General features: G+C 53.7%; 1 protein-coding gene across 1 annotated transcript in view; it reads right to left on the reverse strand.

Moving 5' to 3' along the window:
* Positions 1 to 1,360: 1,360 nt before the first annotated feature.
* The window catches only part of PCNT (pericentrin), a 134,444-nt gene continuing 122,324 nt past the window's right edge, over positions 1,361 to 13,480 (reverse strand). The window contains exons 48-55 of the mRNA XM_044002591.1: positions 10,434 to 10,511; positions 9,141 to 9,311; positions 7,975 to 8,136; positions 7,444 to 7,676; positions 5,563 to 5,639; positions 4,047 to 4,203; positions 2,577 to 2,701; positions 1,361 to 1,778 (exon numbers count right to left, since the gene is read on the reverse strand). Of these exons, the coding sequence (XP_043858526.1) occupies positions 1,726 to 1,778; positions 2,577 to 2,701; positions 4,047 to 4,203; positions 5,563 to 5,639; positions 7,444 to 7,676; positions 7,975 to 8,136; positions 9,141 to 9,311; positions 10,434 to 10,511 (1,056 nt within the window). The 3' untranslated portion in view covers positions 1,361 to 1,725. The remainder of the gene's footprint in view (positions 1,779 to 2,576; positions 2,702 to 4,046; positions 4,204 to 5,562; positions 5,640 to 7,443; positions 7,677 to 7,974; positions 8,137 to 9,140; positions 9,312 to 10,433; positions 10,512 to 13,480) is intronic.

The following is a 13,480-nucleotide window of genomic DNA, read 5'->3' on the forward strand; positions in this document are numbered from 1 at the left end:
CACTTCAGGTCTAACACTCTATGCCCACTGGGTCACTTAGCTGCCTTAAAGAGATGGGGGTGTCAGCCGACAGCCTCTATTAAGTGCCCCTGCCCTCACAGAGCCAACCTGTCACAACCCACAAAAAGCAGCTAGAAAGTGGGAGGGGGCCTACATTGTGGCAGGGAGGGGCTGCAGCAGGGAGGGTGGGAGGGTCCTCCTGATGGGTCATTTCTGGGGCTGTGCTGGAGGAGAGGGCCTCCTCCGGCTTGTCCCCAAAAAGGTGGAAGGAATGAGTCGGATGGGAATAGAAGGGCTGAGGTCCCTGGAGAGGAAGGAGTGGTCTGGATGCTTGGATGCTCCCTTGTCCCCCTTGGGAGGCTGTCATTGTGCGGGCAAAGGACTTTGTGGCCAAAGTATCAGACTCAGACTATGTTCAGCCAGTCTCACTGGGCCACTTTACAGATGTGGAAATGGCCGACGAGGCCCCCACGATCAGTCTTCCATCCACACTAGTGATCTGCGTGGCCAGCTTCCTGTACAAGTCCTGCGGGTTCTACCGTCATTCCAGCAAATCTAAAATGGTGTTTCCTGGGTGGGCTGTGAATCGGGGACTGGCACGACTCACCCAATGCCCCTCCTGCCCCCTCGGGCTGGCGGGTCAGCGGCGCCAGGGACTCGGACGAACCCAAACCGACCACTTTAAAGGCAGACTCTCACTGCCTCTACTGCGTTCTGCCTGGGTCTGCCCGAGTCTGCCCTGGGCCTTGCAAAGCAGCCTGGGCCAAAGGAGCAGAGGACCAGAAGCGTCTGCCCCCGCCCCCTGCTGCTCCTCAGAGGAAGGACGTCTCCTGACTCCATGCCTCTGGCTTGGCTGGTCCCCTTGCCTAGAGGTCTCTCTCATTCCCTCGGTGTCCCAGACCCCAAGGCTCTCTTCAAGGTGGCCTCTTCTGGTCCCCATGGAGCCCCTCTGGATTCGAGATCACTCCTATAGACACAGTGATCGCATTAGACAGGGCGATACCCCCCAGCTTTTCTAAGGGAGCTCGCACAGAGGAGGAATGACTGCACTCGGACCCCCGCCCACCCCAGGGGACAGCAGGAGGAGAGCGGGCCAGACGGTCTTTTAGGAAAAGCTTCCCAGACAGCTGAGGCCCATGGTCTGGATTGAGGCCCTGTGGCCAACTGGGAAGATGACCATGCCTGTCCAACGGCGGGTGGCTATGAGGAGCTGCCGGGGGGCCATCCTGCACAAGGAGGCCAAGTGTCCATCCCAGGTGCTTGGATGGCGCTAAGCCCTAGAGCAGTGACCTCACAGACCCAGTGGCACCCAAACACGGCAGGCTGAGAGAAAGAAGGAGGCCCACGTAAAACAGCGCGTGGCTTTTAATGACTTTTTACAAGGTGTCCAGATATACACTTGAGAAAAATCCACAACAGGAGGACCCGGCCTACTTTACATTTCATTGGTGCGGGCAGGCACGCGGGTGGGCACCCATACAACACAACGAGGTTTAAAGACACTGCACAGAGACGAGAACACTTTTAATTAGCGGCGCTCGTGCTGATGTCGTGAGGGCGGACAGACACACGGGAGCAGGGTCTTCCCACAATCCCGTGCTGCGGCACCAAGAGGCTTTCTTTAAAAAAAGGAAAAAGAGCAGGAGGAAGGGAACGAGGGGCCCAGAAGCAAAGAGAAGACCCGAGAAACCCCGGCTTCTGCTGCTTCCTTAAACGTCCGGGTGCTCAGGGGCTTGACTTTTTGCTCCTCTGATGGCCAGATTTTTTGGAACTCAGCTCTGTGAAGAAATAAAACAATGTCACATTAGCAGTTCATCAGCAGAGTTACTCGCGTGTCTTTGTAAAAACTCTATGCATTTGTGGTCCACTATGCCTCCCCACCTCATCCCCAGTTCAGCCCAGGCTCCAAGGCCTGCCCAAGGTCCCTGCCAGGACTGGACCCGCAGATGCCTGACCCCCAGCCCAGCTGACTGTTTTAACTCAATTATTCAGTCCAACGATGACTTTAAATAGTTGGGGTTGGGCTCAGAGATGCTGAAGTGCCAGCTCGTACACTAGTGAAAAGAGGGGCAGGACACAGGAGCTCCCTCGAGTCTCCCCTCCATCAAGCTTGGCCTTTGGTCCAGCCTAGGTTTGGCACTGGCCACCAAGCAGAGGAGAAAGGCAGGAGCCTGCTAATAGTCGGCAGTGTCTGCATTTCCCTTGGCCCACTGCCAGAAGATGCCCCCTGGCATGGTCCCCATCCATTCTGGGGCCCATCTTTAATCCTTTCCAGAAAGGCCCACAGCTGGTGGCCACGCCTCTGTGATTCTAAGTGAGAAGGCAGAGAAGGAAGGGTTGGCCAACAGGCTTGATGGAGTGGGGCAGCACCAGCCTTCTCCCGACCTCCTCTACCTGTGACGGTCACCTTTTGAGGGCCCCTGCACCGGCCGCTGGTCACGTGAACCCCAAGACCCTGGGTCATTCCTTTGCCCCTCAAAGCTAGAGAAGACAGCTGGCCGTACGGCACCTCCGGGACCTCTAGTGTTTCAATGACACTTCGACAACGAGCCTAGTTCTGGAGGGATGGGTCTCACCTGGCTGGATGCCCCGTAGTCTCTGCTGGATGATCTCTAAGTGATGAATGTTTTCTGTTAAGGAGTGTTCTGGGTCTTGGGAGCTGTCATAAACATCTACACTGGAGCTTGGGGACGTCAGGGTTCTTCAGAAAGAAGATGAGACAAAGCCAAATTAATTCTCCATCCACCCAGGATGAGAAGTGACCCCAGGCACCACATCCCCTGGAATGTCTGCAAAGGGAAAGCCGGCTTGGAGCAGAGGCTGGGCAGACGGATGCCCATGCCCACAGGGGTCCTCCGAGCTTTTTGATAAAGACACAAAAAGACAACCCACACCCAAAGCAGAAACGCTCATCAGATCTGCCCTCCAGAGCCAGACCCAAGTACACCAGAGGCGATTCTCTCTCGCACTTCACAGCCTTATGAGGTGATCCTGCACAATTGTCCCTCAGCTCCTGACACTTCAGGGAGCCCCAGACGCAGAGACCCTGCCCTGGGCTGCTCCCCAGTCCCCGGAGTATCAGGCCACCATCCCCATTGGGGACCAGGAGACCCCTGCTGCCTCCATCCCATCCTTGGGCCTGGCCAGAGCCAGGATTGAGGAAGGCTCTTCCCCCACCCCACCCCCTGCAAGGGAAGCTTCCTCACTGGGGACGCCAGCGCCTGAGCAAAGGGAGGCTGAGCCTGACAGGGACAATGCCTGGAGGGCGGCTGCTCCATGTGAGGGAGGCTCTACTCAGAGCCACAACCCAGGAAACTTTCTGCCCGATCCCGGGGACCCCCCCACCCCAGCAGCACTTCCCAGTAACACGCTGAGATGGCCAAGGAGGACCCAGACAATCTGCCACGTGCAGAGGGGCAGGTCGAGCTCCTCTGCCAGCCTGGGGAGCACAGGCTTCTGTAGCTCACGCAGGAACTCCATGTGTGGAAAGGCCCTAAGGCCTGAGGGGTCCCAGCGGGCTGTCCGGGTCTTTCTAGGGGCTCAGTAAGGCCACAGATAAAAGCCCTGTTTTCTCAAGGGTTTCCCATAGAGCCGCCACACACACACACACACACACACACACACACACACACAAAACCTACGTGGGAGGGGGGTTGACATGGAAAGGTCCTTGTGGTCACTGCACGGACAAGGCTGCCTCAGGATATTAGGAATGAAGCCAACACTTCTCTCATTAGCCCACCACAACCTCAAGGTTCACAGTGATTGGAAGTTGATCTACCTCCCCCCATACCTCTGGCCCCAGGAGGGTCCCCACCACAAGGTGGTCAGCTCCCACCACTGTCCATGCTGTGGGTGGACGGGCTTGAGGAGTGAGGACCCTGTCAAGTTCTGGATAAGCCGTGGGAACAGAGCAGAGGCAAACGTCGTTTGTTTTCTTCCTCGTCAGAAAACAGTGTCTTGAGGGGGTCCCCAGGGTCCACCTGCTTCCTCTGCAGGTGCTCCAACAGGTAAAACCCCACCTGCTCCTGCCCCCTGGGGCTCACCTGTCCCACAGGTGGTAGGCAGGGGACGGTGAACGCCTCATTTTCAGAGAACTCGGGGGGAGATCTTGCGTGGGAGGGGAGCTGGTGGTTTCAGGGAGCGATGGTGAGGATGAAAGTGGTGGCGGCGGCCTCGAAACCTCGACCGCTTCCTCAGGCACTGTGTGAGACAAGGATTCCAAGAATGAACAACATGGAAGACTAGGAAGCAGTCCCTGTCCCTCTTGGCCAGCCGCCCCCCAGAAGCCCACCGGATTTCCTTTCAGGGCTGGCTCTGTGGCTTCTCCAGGCTTCATTCAACCTGAGCAGAATCGCTCGAAGGGACAATCCTCCCTAAGGAGCCGTGGCCAGACCACACGGAATGGCAGGATGGACAGAGGGACAGACAGAAGGAGCCCCATCAGTGCTGGCTGAGGTCCTTGAGGAAGCAACCCAGTGACCCATCCATTTCTGGGTGTCACAAGGCTCCCCCTGCCTCCCGAATGGTATCAGGGTTGGGGAGAATGGACTTTGGGAAACCAAGCGATGAAAGCCAGGCAATGGATCGAGTGCTGGACCCAGAGTTCGAATCCTTCCCTTCAAGACTTCCTAGCTGTGTGACCCTGGCCAGGTCACTCCCCTACTCTCCGCCTCTCAGTGTCCTCATCTGTAAATTGGGGATGATCAAAGCAGCTCCCTCTCCTGGAGCTACTGCGAGAAGGCTCCGAGGCCCTCTTCTATGTCCCTTCTCGGCTACCCTCCAAGCACTCTCTCCACGCTTGTGATGATACAACCCAAGAGAAGCAAAGGAGCCCTGCCCAGAGGCCCTCCTCTGTGCTGAGAGAGGTCAAAGAGCATCTGGCACTACCCTCATGGGGATTTGGGGCTTCCAGAAGGTCCTTTCTATACACATTTCAGCTGGGAGGGGTGTGCAATGCCTCGCCCACAGAGAGGCCTGATCCCCTTTCCGAAGAAGGGATGGCCCAGGGAAGCTAATGACCAATGGCGGTAGACACTTCCCATATGTGCTCAGGGCAGACCCCCTCATGCCCCCCTCCAATCACCAGATCCGCTCACATCATGGGAAGGCAGCCAGCAGCCCCTGGGATGAGCTCTCGGTGGGATAGTCTAAGAACTAGGACTGCTCAGAGTCTGCTGAAGACCTAGGTCAGGGGTTTGGGTACAGAAGTGGAAATGGCTTTGTTTGCACCCATTCAAACAGTCCCTGAGTAAAGGGACCAGCCTTGCCCCATTGTTGGCACACTGGGGCCAGAAAGGAGAGGTGACACGGTAGGAAGACTCAAACATTGGGCTAGTGGCTCTGCTGCCCCTTTGGATCACACTCCCAGGGACTAGGGGCAGATATCACCCTCAGGACGAAGGTCTTCCTGGCTCCCTGCACACTGGGATGGATCAACTGAGCCTCAATGCCAGGATTCTCCGGTCCCTGGCAGAAGCCAGCCAGGTGTGGGTGCAAGCACTAATAAATCGCTAAAATGAAATGTACAACCCAAGCACCCAGAACACAAGAGCCTCCAACCTGAATCGAGCTCGCTGCTCTGAGTGAACATCCCTCTTCGATCGAGCTCTTGCCACTTTTTCACCAAGAAGCGTAATCTGTAGAGAGAGAAAAGCCAGTTTAAAAGCTAAAAAAGGAAGAAAGAGGAAAGAAACCATGTCATTGGCAATCCAGCCAGCAGCCAGGATGCTTCCAGATCACACTTCCACTCCTTCCCTGTTCCAGGAGTCCAAGACAAGGTGCAAGCAATGGTCACCTGACTCTAGCCAAGGCCCCACACGGCAGCCCTTGAATGGGTGGGCTCTGGATTGGCTCTGCCCCATTCCTCCGGGAGCTCCAAGAAGGGCAGGCTTCACAAACAAAGCTCTGGGTCTTGGTTTCCTCAACGTAAAACAAGGGGCTGGACCAGGCCATTCCCAAGGACTCTTCTAACCCTACATCTCAGGGCCATGACTTTTGAGTCTTCATGGCTGCTAACCAATAAATGTTTAAGGAAAAACCGAAGAGAGATGATTTCCTAAGGAGGGTCACATTGTTAGAAAGTGATGTAAACGTCGACAGCTTGTTCGGTAACACCACGGGCTGCTGTCTCCACCACTCCATTACTAAAAAGCGTGGGTCTCCTTTGCTTCGACCACCTCAAGAACCAAAGGGTTCCTTGTTAGGAAACGGCTAACAGTAGAGTGTGTGTGGGATCGGTTCTTGCCTTAAAAAAAAATCCGTCCTGCTCACCAAGGCCGTACAGAGCAGCTAATGGTATGCCTGGCACAGGAGAAGGTCTGGGGAGGAGAAGAAGCAGGCAGCCTGGGGAGGGCAGCCCCAGGAACAGGGGAGCCTCCACACAGAGGAGAGATGGAGGTGATGAGGGAGTCTATTCCTCAAAAGGAGGGGGCAGCCAGTGCAAAGTCAGCGAGGTGGAAGATGGCGGCTGGGGGTGCTGGGGGCCACTGGAGCTAGCTGAACAGCAGCAGCCCCCTATCACGTCTGCACTTGAATTTGTAGCGATGGGGAGAATGGGACTGCACTGGGCAACGCTGAGGCAGCAAGAACAATTGGTAGGCACTTGTGTGAACAGAGAGAAGGGATGGGACGGGAGCCACTGATTGGCCAAGGAAGCATCCAGGTGAATTGCAGGCATGGGAAGAGGGCAACACCTTTGACAGACCCAGGGAGGTTCTGGGGAGGGACGGGCTCTGCCGAGCTGTCTCATTACATGCCAGCACTGGTACATCCACTGACCGTCCCTGAAGAAGCCCCTGAGACTCCACCTGGAGGGTGAGGGGAAGGAGGCACGCTCAGCCCGTCTTCTCTACCACCAACACTAGACAGTCAGTGACGTAACAGGAACAGAGCAGGCCCCTCTTCTGTAAGGGCATGTAGCCCACATGAGGTGGGCAATGGTCATCACTGGACTCATCTGACGCTTACATACACAGTAGATAAATCCCCCTCAGCCTTCGGCAACACATCAGGGGGCTGCTCAAAACGGGTGTTAATCTAACTCACACCTCCTGAATCCCAGATGTAATGAACTGGAGCTTGGGATTTCCAGCCAAGCCCACAAGAAGACCTTTACAGAAGACAGCATTTTCTGGAGGACACTGAAGCACTCACCCATTGATCCAACAAGACACCGCCCCCCACCCAAATCTATCTGAAGACTGGATTCCCCCAGCACAAAAGATCCCTTCAAAAGAAGGGATCTCAGCTCTATTTTCTCTAAGGATCAGACGTATATTAGATGTGGAGACAGTGCGCACACACACGTACACACACACACTCACATGCACACCCACCCACCCACACCGGCGCCAGCCCAAAGCTGACATGGAGCCATATCCCACTGAGGACGGGGCTATTTGGAGGCAGTACAAAGCAGGCTGCGTGAGGCAAAGCTGTTACCTTAAGATGGCAATGACCACCCTGACAGCGGTCCGGAATTTGGTGAAGGGGCGAGATGCAAAAGTCCGCTTGTCCATCTTGGAGGGGAACACCCCCAGGTGTGCAATCATGGAGAGGGTTTCTTGCTCAGAATCCTGAAAGCCCCCGATCAGCAGCAGGAGATACCTCTTCTGATAAATCAGGGCCTTGCGGAAGCTCTCTGCCCGTAGGAAGTGCAGGTATAACTTTTCCATCTTAAAAGAAAAAGACAATGGGAATGAAATGAAGCTGCTGATACTTTGTTCTGGCTGACAATTCTGCCACCACGCGGGGCATCAGCCAGCATTTCCTCTTTGACCCTGGCAGCCCTGCTGGCCTCCTGTGGATACCCTCACGCCACGTCTGCCACGCTCACCTTTCCGCACACCAACCCCTTGGCCAGGAGGTAACGTAGGCAGCCACACTGCGAGGTCTTCCTGCAGTGTGGCAGGTGCCACTCACTGCCCTAATCTCGCCCCATCATCTGGCCCCAGGACCTCTCTCCAGCCTTACCTTGACTCGGCACGTGCTCCCCCCATAGGGGGTTTCGCTCTTCAAGGTGGCTTTCACCATCCCTGGCTCGCCATGCCTGGAGCTTGGCAGGGCCATCTTCTGCTGCTTCCAAGCCGCCTTGTCAGCTTTCTGTAACGTGCCAATTCGGTCCACGAATTTATACTTCAAACAGAAATGACCAATGTTCAGGAGGCCCATCCCCAGGCCTCTGGGGAGAGAAGCTCCTAGCTCCCACAGGAAAGGTCTGAGAGAGGATCCTCCTTAATGACAGGCCCTGGGACTGCAGAGCCAAAGGGACCCAGTGGGAAAACCTGCTGCCTCTTTTTCACATGGTCCCACTGAGTCTTTTAGAAAGAAGCCCAAATTGTGACTCCTTGTAACCAGGGGTCAATTTTGCTTTCCTGGGAGCCAAGACTGAACAAGGTGGAGCCCAAGGCCTCTGTAAAACAAGACTTGACACAAAGGCGGCTCTCCGGCCTCCGCCGAACCTAGACCCTTGTCTCCTTCCAGACCCCCTTTTGGGCTGCTCAGCCGCTAAGTCAAATGCCAGGCCAAAGCAGAGAATAGCGGCCATCACTTGCAGGCACCCACCTACCCAAGAGATTGTTCTTTGGGGGCTGACTGGGGAATCTACTGGAAAAAGAAGCTCGGGCCACTTTGCCACCTGGACCGAGAAAACAGACTGAGCAAGGAGCAGCAGCCTCGGCCTCCCGGGGACCTGAGGCTTGAGGATGCCCCTGGGCAGACATTTCGGGCCAAAGAAGCCAGCGCAGAGGCAGGCACAGGGTGCCTGGCCCACACAGGGAAGGCCCTCTTCTCTGCCAGAAGGGGACTGCAAGGTCCTCCTCCAGCTCTGCTTCTCCACAGTAGCCAAAGCACGATGCCTCGCCGGCAGCAGGGGCAAGGCAAAGAGTTCTGGCCCTCCCCGCCTTCTCTGCTTTCTCCCTCACTTCCACCCCTGGCCAGTAAACGTCTCTCCGGGGCTCCTGTGGCCAACAATGGAAGGCTCTCCCTGACAAGAGCCACCCTGCCAGACCAGCTGATGACCACCCCACCCCATCCCCCGCCTCTCTGGCTGAACTTGACCCACAGCTGAGAATTGCTGCCCAGCCTCCTCACCCCCTCCCCCGCCACGGAACCCGAGGAGAGCGGGGACCAAGACGTACGTTGTGCCCGCAGCCCTTCTGCAGGTGGTGTTTGAGCGTCTTCTCGAGCTTAGACACGGTTCTGCACAGCTCCACTTTCTCCTGGGTCATGGTGCTCAGGGCTTTGGTGAGCGAGCCATTTTCCTTCAGCAAGACGTCGATGAGGCTGATCTGGGCCTGGGTCGTTTTTTTCTGGAGAAGGCCAGGGGATGAGAGTGACTATTCATGGTTGGGAAAGATGACATAAGGACAAGCCCTCCTCCCGGGGTGGGGGGAAGGGGGTATCTCCTGGTGCAGCTACGGACAGAAGGCAGGAGGGAGGGATGCCAAGAAGAGGGGGTACTGGGAGGCAGGACTGCGGCACGGCCAGTGTGAGGCTAACCAAGCAAACGAGCCGAGGCCAAGGATTCCACGCCTGCCTCTGAGCCCCGGGGGCTTGGCACAATTAACATCGTCTCCCATCCTAGGGGCTTCTCTCTCCACCTCTCCTCTTCCAAAGAGGAGCTGGGCCTCCATGACCTCTCCAGACCCTCACGCCCGTAGCGATGGGGAGACACCGGGAGAGGTTCCAGAGCAGGGACCTCTAACCTCTCTCTCAGCCTTCCTCCTCCTCCAGAGGACAGAAGGGGGGCTACACTGACAAGCACACTGGTCACTCGCACTGAGTGGGTGTTTTTGCTTGTTATTCTCTGACAAAAGGGAAGATTTCAGGGTGCAACCTGGAGGGCAGCACTGTGGGTAGGGGGGGAGAGGATGTTTTCCTCCAGAAAAGAGAGTAAAGAAAAATCGCATTAATAAAATGGATTTGTTGAAAACACAAAGCCTCAGCTCTTCTCACTCACTGTCGGCATGGACACTCAAGGATTTTTTAAGTCTGGGCTTCTTTGTAAGAGGCATGAAAATGGTGGAAGATGTCCAATTCAATCAAGAATTAAGAGTTGGCCCCCATTCCAACCGACCTTCTATCCCGTGGCTCAGAATTCATTTCCCCCCCGTACTCTCTGTAGCAATGGTCCAGAGTGGCTGAGAGCCGGCAGGGTCACCTGGGCTCATGTGGGAGAAGCTCTCAATCCGCGCCCTCACCAGCAAGCCCCACAACGTGGAGCCGCAGGAAACGGGCAGACCCGGGAGCAGGAGCATTTTTAAGCTTCCTGGACTTACGCTGGGGGATGGACTTGAACCTCAAGCACTGGGCAGAAGAGGACAAAAATTCAAAAGTGCCCCCTCCCTCCCTCCTTTCCCTTCTAACCGAACCGCCTTCCCACCCTCCCAAGGTGGAAGCTCCTGTTGAGCAGAGCGCGTGCAGGGACCTACATTGAGGCTGCCGGTTTTGTGTTTCTGCCCCAACCACGTGACTACCGGCGGTGGTCCAAGGGCAGCCACTTCTTCCTCCTACAAGAGAAGGGAAGGTAAAGAGGCCGAGGAGCACCTCTCCACTCTCCGAGGTCGTGGGCAATGCAACATTCCCAAAGCTAGGGCAGGAATCCTCCCAGGCTCTGGGGCCTGAAATCTGGTTGAGTGTGACACACGGAAGAAAGGGAAGACGTGGTGAAATGAAGAGAGGAAGGAAGGAAGCCTTTCCCCAGAAGGCCCCCTGGGATTTTCAGCACAGGATGTAGCTGCCCTTCCAAGAGGCAGGCAGAGAGCGGAACGATGTACCGGGGGTGACTCTGCGGAGGGGCCACGAGGCAGTTATGCCAAAAAGTATTGCTAGGACACTGACAAAGGCTGGCCAGGGAACTGGGGGCCGGAAGGGTGTTGGTGGGGTTTGCCTCATTGCTAACCATGGAATATGGGGGACACTGAAGGGAAGAGCCCATTTGGCAAGAGACCAACCCATTAAAAAGATGGCCAACAGCATAAAATCTAGGAACACCAAGCTGCTGGCTGGAGAGGGTGAAAACCAAGCAAGGCCGGCAAGATGGAATGGATTCTTTTGTTTTGTTTTGTTTTTTGGGGGGGTTTTTTGGAGGGCAATAGGGGTTTAGTATCTTGCCCAGAGTCACACAGCTAGTAAGCGTCAAGTGTCTGAGGCCGGATTTGAACTCAGGTCTTTCTCAATCCAGGGCTGGTGCTTTGGAATGGATTTTTGTAAATTTAATACAAAGGGCTTCAAGGTGTAAAGGAGTGGGCAGGAAAAACCTCAACGCTGCCAGAAAGGGGGAATACCAAGGAGAGCCAAGGCGCAAGAAAGCAACCAAGAAGAAACTGCAGCCTTGGCCATTTACAGAGAAAGGCCTAGCACTGATGGCAAGTCAGGAAAGACCAAGACCTAAGGACAGAAAGAGGGAAAAGGAAAAAACAAACATGAAAATCTCCTGACAGAAAAGGAAGATAATCAGTGCTGGAGGGATGTAGGAAAAGTGGGACACTTGGTGGAGTTGTGAGCTGATCCCACCATTCAAACAATTTGGAGCTCTGCCCAAAGGGCTATGGGGCTGTGCACTCCCTCTGATCCAGCAAGACCGCTCCTAGGGCCGTACCCCAACAGGTAAAGAAACAAAAAGGAAAAAGATCCACGCGTATAAAAATACTCATAGCTGCTCCTTTTATGGTGGCAAAGTGCTGGGGAGGCCCATCAGCTGGGGAGTGACAGAACACTATTATGCTAGGAGAAATGATGAGGGGGATGCTCTCAGAAAAACCTGCAAGGACAGACACCAACTGATGCAGAGTGAAGAAAGCAGAATCAAGAGAACACTGTGCACGGCAACAGCAACACTGAGTGATGATCAACGGGATGATTTTGCTGTTCTCAGCAATACAACGAACTGACTGTCTGAATGTAGACTGAAGCACACTTTTTATTTTTATCATGTGTTGAGTTTTTTTTGGGGGGGGGGGAGGTCCTGTGTTTTCTTTCACAAAAGACTAATATGGAAATATGGTTTGCATATGTATAACCTATGTCAAATTGCTGGCCTTCTCAATGGGGGGGCGGGGCAGGAGGAAGGAGGAAAAGAATTTGGAACTCAAAATATTAGAAAATGAATGCTAAAATTTGTTTTTACATGTAATCAGGAAAGAACAAAATATTAAAAAATTTGAAATGTCTTGGTTTACTTTATAACGATGACAATTTCTTTCTTTAAAAGGTGCAAAAAGCAATAGGGGAAGTCTGTCTAGACCTAACTCTCGTCAATGGGAAGGAACCAGTTGTTGGGATGTGTAACGATTGGAATGACGCCCCCTGCTGGAGACTTACTGTAGAAGAGTTCCGCCCATGAAGCGAAGGTCTTTGAGGGCAAGACCAGGAGTCTTTTCTTTGGCGTCAGGAAGTGACGCGGGCTAGTGGGAGGAGGAAGGAAGAGACTGGCGCTCGCTCTCAGGTCCTTTCCTGAGGATGCTGGTGGAGAGGGGAGCTAGAAATGCGCTCTCCCTTTAATAGATAGGAATCTAGGCCTTTTTCTCTCTCTTTACCAAATTCTTATTCTCCTTAATAAATGCTTAAAAGTCTAACTCTTGCTAAAGCTTATAATTTATTGGTGACCACTCATTAGATATTTTAGATAGTTTAGCTAGAATTTTAGCCCTTAACAGATGGCAACCACGAAGGGATGAGCTAAACCTCAGTCTTCTGATCTTCTGGTTGGGTAAGAAATTTCCCCTACCCTCTCCCTTTAACTGCTAAGTACTGGCGTACTGGCTGTGTTTTCCCTTTAAATTTTTTCAAATGGACCTTTTAAACTCCCTAATTACCCTATTTTTGATTTTAGTCTGTTTAACCAGACAAATGGGAGATAAGATCATGTTAATGCTTTGTTTTTGTGGATTTTCTGTTTTTCTTTTTATTTTTGTTAGAAGAGCCAGCAACTTACTCACACAAGGATATATATCTCTCTCTCTCCCAACCTTGCTTTTTCAGAGAAACCTGAAGAGATTCCTGTAGCTTTTCCCAGTTCTAACACTAATTGTTGCTTTAATTTTGCATGCCTAGAAGCAAAGTGGGGGAAGAGGAATCCAGGCCTGAGTTCAAAATCAAGTCTGATTCAAATTGCTCTGGTCCCTCCCCTCCTCTTCAGACCCCACCTTCTACTCCTCCCATGGCCAAGCCCATTGCTTCCCCTGCCTGGAAAGTCCAGAGATCTAATGAGCATGCGCAACTTTCTCTAACTACATTTGCAGCTTCAGGCTCAGCCCTTCCCCAGCCTGGCTGTGCTTCTGAGACAACCTTAGAAAACCCTTTAAATTCCAGATATGCTCGATTTATTCATAATTTTGCTAACCTGCTTTTGTCTTTAATTAGTAATCTTATAAAGCATTTGTATGGTGAAAAGCCCGACAGACAATATAGAGGGGTTAAAGAAGAAAAACTTAAGCTGAATAAGAATGACAACCATCAACATAGTTCAAGACACTGC

This window comes from Dromiciops gliroides, chromosome 4, assembly GCF_019393635.1.
Source record: "Dromiciops gliroides isolate mDroGli1 chromosome 4, mDroGli1.pri, whole genome shotgun sequence".
Lineage (NCBI taxonomy): Eukaryota > Metazoa > Chordata > Mammalia > Microbiotheria > Microbiotheriidae > Dromiciops > Dromiciops gliroides.